A 14,123-nucleotide genomic window follows, 5' to 3' on the forward strand; every position below is an offset into this window, starting at 1 on the left:
CAAAGACTGCTTTCAGAACACGTTACGGTCATTACGAGTTTATGGTCATGCCGTTTGGTTTAACTAATGCACCAGCTGTGTTCATGGACCTTATGAACCGAGTGTGTGGACCATACCTTGACAAGTTTGTCATTGTTTTCATTGATGACATACTTATTTACTCAAAGAATGACCAAGAACACGGTGAACATTTGAGAAAGGTGTTAGAAGTATTGAGGAAGGAAGAATTGTACGCTAAGTTTTCAAAGTGTGCATTTTGGTTGGAAGAAGTTCAATTCCTCGGTCACATAGTGAACAAAGAAGGTATTAAGGTGGATCCGGCAAAGATAGAAACTGTTGAAAAGTGGGAAACCCTGAAAACTCCGAAACACATACGCCAGTTTTTAGGACTAGCTGGTTACTACAGAAGGTTCATCCAAGACTTTTCCAGAATAGCAAAACCCTTGACTGCATTAACGCATAAAGGGAAGAAATTTGAATGGAATGATGAACAAGAGAAAGCGTTTCAGTTATTGAAGAAAAAGCTAACTACGGCACCTATATTGTCATTGCCTGAAGGGAATGATGATTTTGTGATTTATTGTGATGCATCAAAGCAAGGTCTCGGTTGTGTATTAATGCAACGAACGAAGGTGATTGCTTATGCGTCTAGACAATTGAAGATTCACGAACAAAATTATACGACGCATGATTTGGAATTAGGCGCGGTTGTTTTTGCATTAAAGACTTGGAGGCACTACTTATATGGGGTCAAAAGTATTATATATACCGACCACAAAAGTCTTCAACACATATTTAATCAGAAACAACTGAATATGAGGCAGCGTAGGTGGATTGAATTATTGAATGATTACGACTTTGAGATTCGTTACCACCCGGGGAAGGCAAATGTGGTAGCCGATGCCTTGAGCAGGAAGGATAGAGAACCCATTCGAGTAAAATCTATGAATATAATGATTCATAATAACATTACCACTCAAATAAAGGAGGCGCAACAAGGAGTTTTAAAAGAGGGAAATTTAAAGGATGAAATACCCAAAGGATCGGAGAAGCATCTTAATATTCGGGAAGACGGAACCCGGTATAGGGCTGAAAGGATTTGGGTACCAAAATTTGGAGATATGAGAGAAATGGTACTTAGAGAAGCTCATAAAACCAGATACTCAATACATCCTGGAACGGGGAAGATGTACAAGGATCTCAAGAAACATTTTTGGTGGCCGGGTATGAAAGCCGATGTTGCTAAATACGTAGGAGAATGTTTGACGTGTTCTAAGGTCAAAGCTGAGCATCAGAAACCATCAGGTCTACTTCAACAACCCGAAATCCCGGAATGGAAATGGGAAAACATTACCATGGATTTCATCACTAAATTGCCAAGGACTGCAAGTGGTTTTGATACTATTTGGGTAATAGTTGATCGTCTCACCAAATCAGCACACTTCCTGCCAATAAGAGAAGATGACAAGATGGAGAAGTTAGCACGACTGTATTTGAAGGAAGTCGTCTCCAGACATGGAATACCAATCTCTATTATCTCTGATAGGGATGGCAGATTTATTTCAAGATTCTGGCAGACATTACAGCAAGCATTAGGAACTCGTCTAGACATGAGTACTGCCTATCATCCACAAACTGATGGGCAGAGCGAAAGGACGATACAAACACTTGAAGACATGCTACGAGCATGTGTTATTGATTTCGGAAACAGTTGGGATCGACATCTACCGTTAGCAGAATTTTCCTACAACAACAGCTACCATTCAAGCATTGAGATGGCGCCGTTTGAAGCACTTTATGGTAGAAAGTGCAGGTCTCCGATTTGTTGGACTGAGGTGGGGGATAGACAGATTACGGGTCCGGAGATTATACAAGAAACTACCGAGAAGATCATCCAAATTCAACAACGGTTGAAAACCGCCCAAAGTCGACAAAAGAGCTACGCTGACATTAAAAGAAAAGATATAGAATTTGAAATTGGAGAGATGGTCATGCTTAAAGTTTCACCTTGGAAAGGCGTTGTTCGATTTGGTAAACGAGGGAAATTAAATCCAAGGTATATTGGACCATTCAAGATTATTGATCGTGTCGGACCAGTAGCTTACCGACTTGAGTTACCTCAACAACTCGCGGTTGTACATAACACTTTCCACGTCTCGAATTTGAAGAAATGTTTTGCTAAAAAAGATCTCACTATTCCGTTAGATGAAATCCAAATCAACGAAAAACTCCAATTCATCGAAGAACCCGTCGAAATAATGGATCGTGAGGTTAAAAGACTTAAGCAAAACAAGATACCAATTGTTAAGGTTCGATGGAATGCTCGTAGAGGACCCGAGTTCACCTGGGAGCGTGAAGATCAGATGAAGAAGAAATACCCGCATCTATTTCCAGAAGATTCGTCAACACCTTCAACAGCTTAAAATTTCGGGACGAAATTTATTTAACGGGTAGGTACTGTAGTGACCCGAACTTTTCCATGTTTATATATATTAATTGAGATTGATGTTTACATGATTAAATGTTTCCAACATGTTAAGCAATCAAACTTGTTAAGACTTGATTAATTGAAATAGGTTTCATATAGACAATTGACCACCCAAGTTGACCGGTGATTCACGAACGTTAAAACTTGTAAAAAACTATATGATGACATATATATGGTTATATATATAGTTAACATGATATTATGATAAGTAAACATATCATTAATTATATTAACAATGAACTACATATGTAAAAACAAGACTACTAACTTAATGATTTTGAAACGAGACATATATGTAACGTTTATCGTTGTAACGACATTTAATGTATATATATCATATTAAGAGATATTCGTACATCATAATATCATGATAATATAATAATTTAAAATCTCTTTTGTTATTATAAACATTGGGTTAACAACATTTAACAAGATCGTTAACCTAAAGGTTTCAAAACAACACTTACATGTAACGACTAACGATGACTTAACGACTCAGTTAAAATGTATATACATGTAGTGTTTTAATATGTATTTATACACTTTTGAAAGACTTCAATACACTTATCAAAATACTTCTACTTAACAAAAATGCTTACAATTACATTCTCGTTCAGTTTCATCAACAATTCTACTCGTATGCACCCGTATTCGTACTCGTACAATACACAGCTTTTAGATGTATGTACTATTGGTATATACACTCCAATGATCAGCTCTTAGCAGCCCATGTGAGTCACCTAACACATGTGGGAACCATCATTTGGCAACTAGCATGAAATATCTCATAAGATTACAAAAATATGAGTAATCATTCATGACTTATTTACATGAAAACAAAATTACATATCCTTTATATCTAATCCATACACCAACGACCAAAAACACCTACAAACACTTTCATTCTTCAATTTTCTTCATCTAATTGAACTCTCTCAAGTTCTATCTTCAAGTTCTAAGTGTTCTTCATAAATTCCAAAAGTTCTAGTTTCATAAAATCAAGAATACTTTCAAGTTTGCTAGCTCACTTCCAATCTTGTAAGGTGATCATCCAACCTCAAGAAATCTTTGTTTCTTACAGTAGGTTATCATTCTAATACAAGGTAATAATCATATTCAAACTTTGGTTCAATTTCTATAACTATAACAATCTTATTTCAAGTGATGATCTTACTTGAACATGTTTTCGTGTCATGATTTTGCTTCAAGAACTTTGAGCCATCCAAGGATCCATTGAAGCTAGATCCATTTTTCTATTTTCCAGTAGGTTCATCCAAGGAACTTAAGGTAGTAATGATGTTCATAACATCATTCGATTCATACATATAAAGCTATCTTATTCGAAGGTTTAAACTTGTAATCACTAGAACATAGTTTAGTTAATTCTAAACTTGTTCGCAAACAAAAGTTAATCCTTCTAACTTGACTTTTAAAATCAACTAAACACATGTTCTATATCTATATGATATGCTAACTTAATGATTTAAAACCTGGAAACACGAAAAACACCGTAAAACCGGATTTACGCCGTCGTAGTAACACCGCGGGCTGTTTTGGGTTAGTTAATTAAAAACTATGATAAACTTTGATTTAAAAGTTGTTATTCTGAGAAAATGATTTTTATTATGAACATGAAACTATATCCAAAAATTATGGTTAAACTCAAAGTGGAAGTATGTTTTCTAAAATGGTCATCTAGACGTCGTTCTTTCGACTGAAATGACTACCTTTACAAAAACGACTTGTAACTTATTTTTCCGACTAGAAACCTATACTTTTTTTGTTTAGATTCATAAAATAGAGTTCAATATGAAACCATAGCAATTTGATTCACTCAAAACGGATTTAAAATGAAGAAGTTATGGGTAAAACAAGATTGGATAATTTTTCTCATTTTAGCTACGTGAAAATTGGTAACAAATCTATTCCAACCATAACTTAATCAACTTGTATTATATATTATGTAATCTTGAGATACCATAGACACGTATACAATGTTTCGACCTATCATGTCGACACATCTATATATATTTCGGAACAACCATAGACACTCTATATGTGAATGTTGGAGTTAGCTATACAGGGTTGAGGTTGATTCCAAAATATATATAGTTTGAGTTGTGATCAATACTGAGATACGTATACACTGGGTCGTGGATTGATTCAAGATAATATTTATCGATTTATTTCTGTACATCTAACTGTGGACAACTAGTTGTAGGTTACTAACGAGGACAGCTGACTTAATAAACTTAAAACATCAAAATATATTAAAAGTGTTGTAAATATATTTTGAACATACTTTGATATATATGTATATATTGTTATAGGTTCGTGAATCAACCAGTGGCCAAGTCTTACTTCCCGACGAAGTAAAAATCTGTGAAAGTGAGTTATAGTCCCACTTTTAAAATCTAATATTTTTGGGATGAGAATACATGCAGGTTTTTTAAATGATTTACAAAATAGACACAAGTACGTGAAACTACATTCTATGGTTGAATTATCGAAATCGAATATGCCCCTTTTTATTAAGTCTGGTAATCTAAGAATTAGGGAACAGACACCCTAATTGACGCGAATCCTAAAGATAGATCTATTGGGCCTAACAAACCCCATCCAAAGTACCGGATGCTTTAGTACTTCGAAATTTATATCATATCCGAAGGGTGTCCCGGAATGATGGGGATATTCTTATATATGCATCTTGTTATTGTCGGTTACCAGGTGTTCACCATATGAATGATTTTTATCTCTATGTATGGGATGTGTATTGAAATATGAAATCTTGTGGTCTATTGTTACGATTTGATATATATAGGTTAAACCTATAACTCACCAACATTTTTGTTGACGTTTTAAGCATGTTTATTCTCAGGTGATTATTAAGAGCTTCCGCTGTCGCATACTTAAATAAGGACAAGATTTGGAGTCCATGCTTGTATGATATTGTGTAAAAACTGCATTCAAGAAACTTATTTTGTTGTAACATATTTGTATTGTAAACCATTATGTAATGGTCGTGTGTAAACAGGATATTTTAGATTATCATTATTTGATAATCTACGTAAAGCTTTTTAAACCTTTATTGATGAAATAAAGGTTATGGTTTGTTTAAAAATGAATGCAGTCTTTGAAAAACGTCTCATATAGAGGTCAAAACCTCGCAACGAAATCAATTAATATGGAACGTTTTTAATCAATAAGAACGGGACATTTCAATATGTGTGTGTTTCTGTTGGTTTGATGAATGCAGAATGAATGAACAAAAACGTCCATAAACTGTTATAGGAAAACAGTTAAACCGAAAGGGTGTAACCCTTCAATTTTGGCGGAAAATTCGGTTATACCAAAAGGTACAACTATTCTCTGACACTTATTCGAATGCAACGTTTCTATGTAATGAATAGTGCAATTTTTGTTGAGGTTTCGGGGCGCTGCCCCTTGGACCCCTCAAGGGGGCGCAGCCCCCTTGACCCCCGCATTTTGCGCGACAGTTAGTAGCTAACTCTTACGGGCGTGTACTTCACACTCTCCGAACCCGTTGTTAAGTATAGCTAGCTAACACCTATATTCAAGTAAATCACAACTAATTAAAATGCACGTTGGATGACACTAAAATCACCAACAACGTTTACTGTCTTCCTTTCTAGTTTAAATCTATATATACTTTCTATACATTTTGAATCCAAGAAACTCACTATTTAATTCATACACCTAGTGAGATGGATCATGATTTCCATATAAAAGAAGTGATAATTAATGATGGTGATTCTCTCTAACTGATCACCAGGATAAAATTTTAATTAGAAATCAACTTGTGAAATTTTGTGATATACCGACATTCATCGTTTATATTCTCGAGTGCATCCATATTAATCGATTGAAACTCCGGGTGCATTGGCATTCATCGTTTGAACTATCGGGGTTCATTAACATTAATGCTTAAATTATCGGATGCATGTTTTGAAAGAATGTATATGATTAATTGGAGAATGGATGTATATATTTAGTTTGGTGTTGAGTAATAGATGCATGTTTCATCCTCTTTTTCACTTAACACTAAATGGCAACCGTTCACACATTAATTCACAATCTTCTCCTACTTCATTCAACTAACTGTACAATCACCATTTAATTTTTTAAGTGGGATTCAAAATTATTATATTATACCCAATTTACATAATTACATTCAAACGGGATGCAACAATTTACGATTTACTAACAGTAGGTGTATGTAAACCTCTATGTTTACATACAAACGGGATGCAACAATTTACTATTTGATAACCGTAGGTATATGTACGTAATGTTTATATATCTATGTGCCAAATCTAATATCTATGCATCCTTATTTTGGTTTTAAGCGTAAGTGTATGTACGTAATGTTTATATATGTATCCTTGTTTAATTTGGAAAAAAATAAAATTAATACATATGCATCCATCGAAATTTAAGTTCTAAAAGAATCACGAGTAATATTAAATTACAAAGAGCAATATTGAAGGAATTTTGTGAAAAGCATGGCCAAAACGTCCAAAATATGCGTAAAACGAGTTACAGTCAAGATTTGAATTTTAGTGTTATTTAAAAATTAAACAGGAAATGTTAAAATTACATATATACCCCTGTTCTCATGTATATATATATTTGTGAGAACGTTCTCACCGGATTACAATATATATATATATATATATATATATATATATATATATATATATATATATATATATATATATATAGAATCTTTTTGTCGATTCGGGGGAAGTTCTCGTTCCTTCACCTCTACAATAGAGTCAAGTTCATTTGAGAACCAAAAAAAATAGAAAGAACTATGAGAACCAATTTCAACCCTTTGATGATAAATATCAATGGTTCCAGATTTAGTGGCACAAATGTAAATATTGAATTCCGATTTTACTGCAAAAAAACAATGAAGGTTAATATTGTCCTTTGATATGTGTACTTTTTAAATAGTACGTCCGTAAATCTTGCATATCAAAGGTAACTGACAACAACTTCCACAATAATTCCGAATTTTTCTTTTGGTGCGTACAATAATTCCGAATTTAAATTTAATTTACGGTAATCTCAAATTTAGATTACAATTCAATGTCTAATAGAATAATTAAAAAATTTATCTCGAGATTGAACGTGTTCGTAGCAGAGGTTTTCAACCATATGAACATACGAACGTATATGAACAGAAACATCATATAACATAAACATATGAACATATCGATCGATCATATGAACAAACTATTCAAAACATGAACATGTGTTAAGTAAACAATTTTTACATGAACGTGTGTTAAGTAAACAATTTTTATGATGGTGAACTATGCAAATTGAACAATTTGTATCATAGTATTATGAGGCTGTAAAAGAAACTTATGTGTATTCACTTGTGTTGTTTTCTTTTTTCATTCAGTTGTTAATGAGAGCAATTGCACATTTGTTCATAAGCAAATACCATTTTTTCATATACATGTGAACAATTGCACATTTGTTCATGAACAATTGCACATTTATTCATGTACGTATGATCGTAAGAATTTTAGCCAAGTAAGACGATAAAAAAGAACACAATTTCGGGAAATACATACATTCGATCACAATATGGAACGTTCACGTACGATATTTTCTAATTTATTTACATTATATATATATATATATATATATATATATATATATATATATATATATATATATATATATATATATATATATATATATATATATATATATATGAATACCTTATTTTCATTTATATACATTCATATTTGAGTAGCAGATAAGAAGAAAAAAAAGGATAATATAAATGATGTGATGCAAACGAAACAATGGTATACTATTATGCAAACAGCAAGACTTTTGTTTACATTTTAGTATAAATTATAATTATAATTATAATTATAATTATAATTATAATTATAATTATGATATAATTATAATATAATTATAATTATAATTATAATTGAAGGTTCGAGATTTCCAATAATGATGTCGAACAAATTTTCCTAAAAGTAATTTTTACTAGATTCAACATCCATTTTTTTAATCACTGGCGTCTAATTTAGCATATTGAACCGTAAGAAAGTTTTGAATAACTGTAATTTTGTAACTGACATGGAGGGAATCAGAGTTTTATCGGTATTATTTACATTTATTAATTAATTAATAATAGCATGATTGAATTACCAAGATGCCCTACGTGTATTTATAAAGAAATTGGTTCTTCCAGTTCTCTCTATTTAGCTGGTTCTCAAATGAACTCTTGACAGTAACCATTCGGGGAGAAGCGGGGGAAAGCAAAAATTTTTTTTTTTTTCGTTTTTTGAAAAAACTTTGTTCACGAACATTATAGATGAGATGAAAATATGAACATTTAGTAGAGACACTTTGTGATAAATGTTTTTATTTTGGCGGGAAAACGCTCGAAGAAGTAATATATAACAATTATCGTGTTTTTCGAGCGTATTTTGAGGTTTTAGCTATTGGGGTTTAGATATTAGGGTTTATAGGGTTTAGATATTAGGGTTTAGAAATTTAGGGTTTAGGGTTTAGATTTAGGATTTAGATTGAGTTTTTAACACGAACGGTTTAGAGTTTAGGGTTTAGGGTTTGGTGCTTTGGGTTTATGGAATAAACCCAAAACACCAAACCCTAAACCCTAAACCCTAAACTCTAGATCGTGCTAAATTTTACTTCACAAAACATGAAAAAAAAAAAACGTTCATATTCTTCACGAACAATATTACCTTGAATGTTATTTTTGTAAATCATTTTCCCGCCTAAATAATAACATTCATCACGAAGTGTCTCTTCTAAATGTTCATATTTTCGTGTGATCTTGATGCCGGAAAAAAAAATTCAAAAAAAACGAAAAAAAATAATTTTGCTTCCCCCGCTTCTCCCCGCTTGATTACTTCCCCATTGATCCTGCCCCTATATATATATATATATATATATATATATATATATATATATATATATATATATATATATATATATATATATATATATATATATAGTAAATGGAAAATGCTAATGACAGCCCTCTTTAACAAATAAATTGTGTTAAAGAATGTGGTACTTTTTGTAAATTATGAGTAGTTATTTGCAGGAAGTTGTTGGTTATTTTAAATGTATAATTAAAATTTGCATGATTTTATTTTTTAAAGACAGCTCTTGAGCCTGTCATTAACATTTTCCATATTAATATTAAAATAAATAAAAATCATAAAGTAGTTACGATGGACACACTTCCGAAAATTAAAGATGTACATATTACCAACTAATCACCCATGGTAAGATGCAGTAAAAGTAAAAAGTCCCAAGGAGCTCATATGAATAAATGATTTTGCTTGCTCCAGACACATACGGAGTACATGTGAAGTAAAGAAAAACTAAATAAATCAAATTTTTTTTTTTTTTGAACGGCAAAATTGCATCAGTCCGGACCGAAGCCTAGTCATCATTTGCACACACACACGTTCGGGCAGGAAACCCGAACCACGATCACAGGGATCCGAACCCTTAAACCATCCCGAGGGGCAGGCGGGCCGGACCATAGTCCCGGATCGGGTCGGTAAAACCTTCCCTTTGGGCTGACCTCAATGGAGCCTATTTCAGTCCATGTTTAATTTGGTCATTCAGAAGCCAGGTTCGAACCCTGGACCTCTTACCCGGCGAGAGTGTTAAACACCACCGCGATACCACTCAGGCAAATGACTCGGTGGTTAAATAAATCAAAATTAAGATTCTGGTTGATTGATTCCAATATAATTGCAAGGAAAGGAGAGATAATCTGTCGTAAGAAACCAACATAGGTTTTAATATAACCATACGGAACACATAAATACATGTCAAAAAGAAAGAAATATACAATCAAAAGCATACAATCCCTTTATTTTCAGGCAACTGGTCGTTTATATGAACCCTAAATAAACATAAACAAACTCACACCGAAACCAGAATGAAAATAAAATTGGTGGGGGTCGATATGATTGAACGCGATGGTGATGACGTAAAGGATAAAAATATCGAGCATGGGACGTGACTACCGCGAGAGCTAGAACTCCGACGATACCTTTACCCTAGGACTACTGCCACTACGACAAACACCATCCGACCGCCGTCAACGATCGAATCAATCATCAAGGACAACCGCCACAAAAGCCTCCGCATCACCGCCGAGACTTAATGAGTCATCTTCTACAGCCGGAATGTAGTAGTGTAAACTTTTACAATATTACACTAGTAGTCCTTGTTCTTTTATGACTATATAATGTAAGGGGTTAACCATTAAATTTTGACGGCAGTTAGGTTGGGGTGTCAACTACGATAGTTATGTAAAACTGAGGTACCAACTATACAAAAAAATAGTTTAGGTGCTATGATACAAATGTGAGCAAACTACAAGTATCAACGGCGAAATTTTTTCTTTTATCATACATACGTTTATGAAAAACTTCTTTTACAGATGTAGTCAGAGACCTCAAAATAGAAAAGAAAATGTTAAAAGAAAAAACCCCTCTTGAAAAAGTTAGATAATACATTTTAATTTTATATTATTTAGTATAATCTTAATCTTTTACTTTTATTTTATTTGCTAAAACTTTCTCTTTTATTTTATTCCATTCTTATTGTTTTGGTAAATTTTGATTGTCTTCACTCGAAAGACAGAAACATAAGTTTAGGTACAACTACCCACGTGGAAACAATACATTGAAATCTCGAACGGTGAAGTTGATTTACATGAATATTTTTATCCCGAGTGAAGGATTGTAGTTCATTAGTTTAGAGTTCTTTTTAAGTAATGTTTTATGTTAATTTTTTAAGTTAAAGCTACAAATAGGCTATAAACTTTCTTAAATATTTAGTTGTCGTCCATATACTCATTTGCGTTTCACTGTCGGCTATATACTTTCAAAAAGTGTATCAATGTCAACATTTCGTTACCGGTTACCTGCTGAACCGGTAAAGTTAATTATTTAACATTTTTTTCATTTAATATGATTACAAATAGGTCATATACTTTCAGTTTTATTCCAATGTATGTTATATACTTACAGTTTTTGTTCTCATGTATCACCGACGTGTCATGACTACTTAGAAGCCACATCATCAATTGTTTTCATTGCAGGTAAAAAAAGTATAGTGGCTTATATTGGTACACTTTGTGAAAGTATATAGCTGACAGTGAGACACAAATGTGTATATGGACGTCATCGGGACATTTAAGAAAGTATATATAGCCTATTTGTAGATTTAACCCTAATTTTTTTATATTATTTGATAGTAGAGACGACATCAGGTCGGGTTTGAAACATTTCAAGGTAATTTCATACCCCAATTTGATTAAAAAAATTCCGTTTCAATTTAAAAAAGAAAAAATTGTTTAAAAATGTATTAAACTTTCACCAAATTTTTATTATATGCATCCAACTTTCAGAAGTCATATTGTATACATTCAACTATTTTAATTATTTTATAGTATGTATTTAACCTGTCATAATAGGTAAACTTCAAGTCTCGTCAATTTCAAAATTACATCATTGGTCCATCATGTTTGTCAGATATTGCATACTTTGTTATTTATAGACAAAATTATATCGTTAGTCTCTCACATATATCTTTTTTCGTTCATTAAAATCATTTTCATCCTTGCTCATCGATATTAATGTCTAAGTTCAAAATATATTCTATGAGACGATTATGTGCTAGAAACAACAAAGTAGTCTAGAACTATATTTAACGTAGAGTGAAACTGTGAAAGGCTACTTTTCATCTCCATCATGCCAAAATGCGGCGAGATGGGATGAAAAGATGGTTGGCGTGATGAGAGTATCACGTGAAGGGGAAAAGGCATGAAGGAATTTCAAACCAATCAGAATTTAGATAATGCATTTACATTTTAATTAATTAAATAAAAATAATATAATAACTCCATTACACTCTATCACCCGATTACCATTAAAAAATTCATCACGGCATTACAAAATTTTTTTTTGGAACGCCTGCAATTATATTAAAATAAACGAAAAACACATACAAGATTACAAAAAAAAAAAAAAAAAAAAAAAAAAAAAGCCTAGCAAGAAGCTAGACAGAAAAACAAAAATTACATAGGGTTACAAAGCCATGATTTCCAATCAGGCGCGTCTTTACCTCTAGATTTTAGCCAAGAAAAAGCGACTAATCTAATACTATCGAATAAGTCACTTTTCTTAACTTCGCGTAAATCGTGCACAATGTCGTTACGTAATCTCCAAATCCACCATAGAGTAGCTGCCGTAACACAAAGGAATCGATCCGAATAGATACGAGACCCAAAAGCGCTATCAATCCAAGTGAAAAGTTCGTCGGTAGAATCAATATTATCGGGCCAAACTAAACCCACCCAAGTGCGTACACGTCTCCATAATGAAACCGCCATCGAACAATGTAAGAATATGTGGTCACGAGCATCTCCTCCAATACCACAATTAAGACAAGTAATACAATTGATGTCAATACCTTTAAATGCCAAATTGACTCTCGTGGGAATACGATCATTGAGAAGTCTCCATAGAAAGATATTGATCTTAATAGGAAGTAGCTTACACCATCTAATCGCACGAAAATGGGTCGGGAGCATGTAGTCATCAAGGATTCTGCGAGTGCCAATGACATAATACATGCCGTCCATTTCTGGCTTCCAAACCCAACGATCCTCGTCATTATTTAAAGTGATTCCATGCAAGTCTTGGAGAAAAAGTGACATATTAGCCGAAGTGGATGGCGGCCTGATCCAGTTCCAATGCCACTCTCCATTCTGAAATCTATCACCAATGAGACAATTCGTCAATTCGAAATAACCTGTTGTATTTTTGAGCAAGTGTGAAGTTACCTAGCCATTTATCTTTCCAAAAACGAGCGAGATTACCATTTCCAATCTTTAAAACCATTGAACCGTTAGGAATAGCATCGGTTATATGTTGCGACTTAATGAGGTTTACAATTGAATTCCATATGCCTTTAGTCTTACATGTAGTGTCACCGAGTCCTGCTTCTTCACCATGAATTGCTTTGAGAAGTCACACCCACAAATCGTCTCGGTAATTCAGGAACCGCCATTGCCATTTCAAAAGGAGTGCGATGTTGAATGCTTTAATACTGCCGATGCCAATCCCACCTTTTTCGAGCGAAGCTAAAGTCTGCTTCCAAGAAACCCATGCCATTTTTCGCTTGTCTGTTGTTCTTTCCCAAAAGAATCTGGCACGAAGTTTTTTCAATTAACACAAAATTGATTCAGGAGCCTTGAATAATGAGAGATAATATATGCCCATACTACCGAGAACCGCTTTAATTAAAGTAAATCTTCCTCCAAATGACAGTAAATTAGCAGTCCAATTAGACAATATCCGATTAAATTTATCAATTAACGTTGCCAAGTAGCCTTGCGAGACATATTGCAACCGATAGGAAATCCCAAAAATTTAAAAGGAATATCGCCAGCTTCACATCCGGAAGAACTGGCCATCTGAATGACCTCCTGATTATCTACCCCTACACCATTAAGGTTAGATTTTGAGAGGTTTATTTTTAGGCCCGAAGTGCGATGAAAAATGTCAAGGATGTCGAGTATACA

General features: G+C 33.3%; 1 protein-coding gene across 1 annotated transcript; it reads right to left on the minus strand.

Annotated features, from left to right (window-relative positions):
* Positions 1–12,614: 12,614 nt before the first annotated feature.
* Positions 12,615–13,713, minus strand: LOC139901333 (uncharacterized). Its single transcript, XM_071884061.1, has 3 exons — positions 13,650–13,713; positions 13,419–13,559; positions 12,615–13,351 (listed from the first exon to the last, which is right to left on the minus strand). The coding sequence occupies exons 1-3, from the start codon at positions 13,711–13,713 to the stop codon at positions 12,615–12,617; spliced, it is 942 nt and encodes a 313-aa protein (XP_071740162.1).
* Between the last annotated feature and the right edge of the window lie 410 nt (positions 13,714–14,123).

This window comes from Rutidosis leptorrhynchoides, chromosome 3 (genome assembly GCF_046630445.1).
Source record: "Rutidosis leptorrhynchoides isolate AG116_Rl617_1_P2 chromosome 3, CSIRO_AGI_Rlap_v1, whole genome shotgun sequence".
NCBI lineage: Eukaryota > Viridiplantae > Streptophyta > Magnoliopsida > Asterales > Asteraceae > Rutidosis > Rutidosis leptorrhynchoides.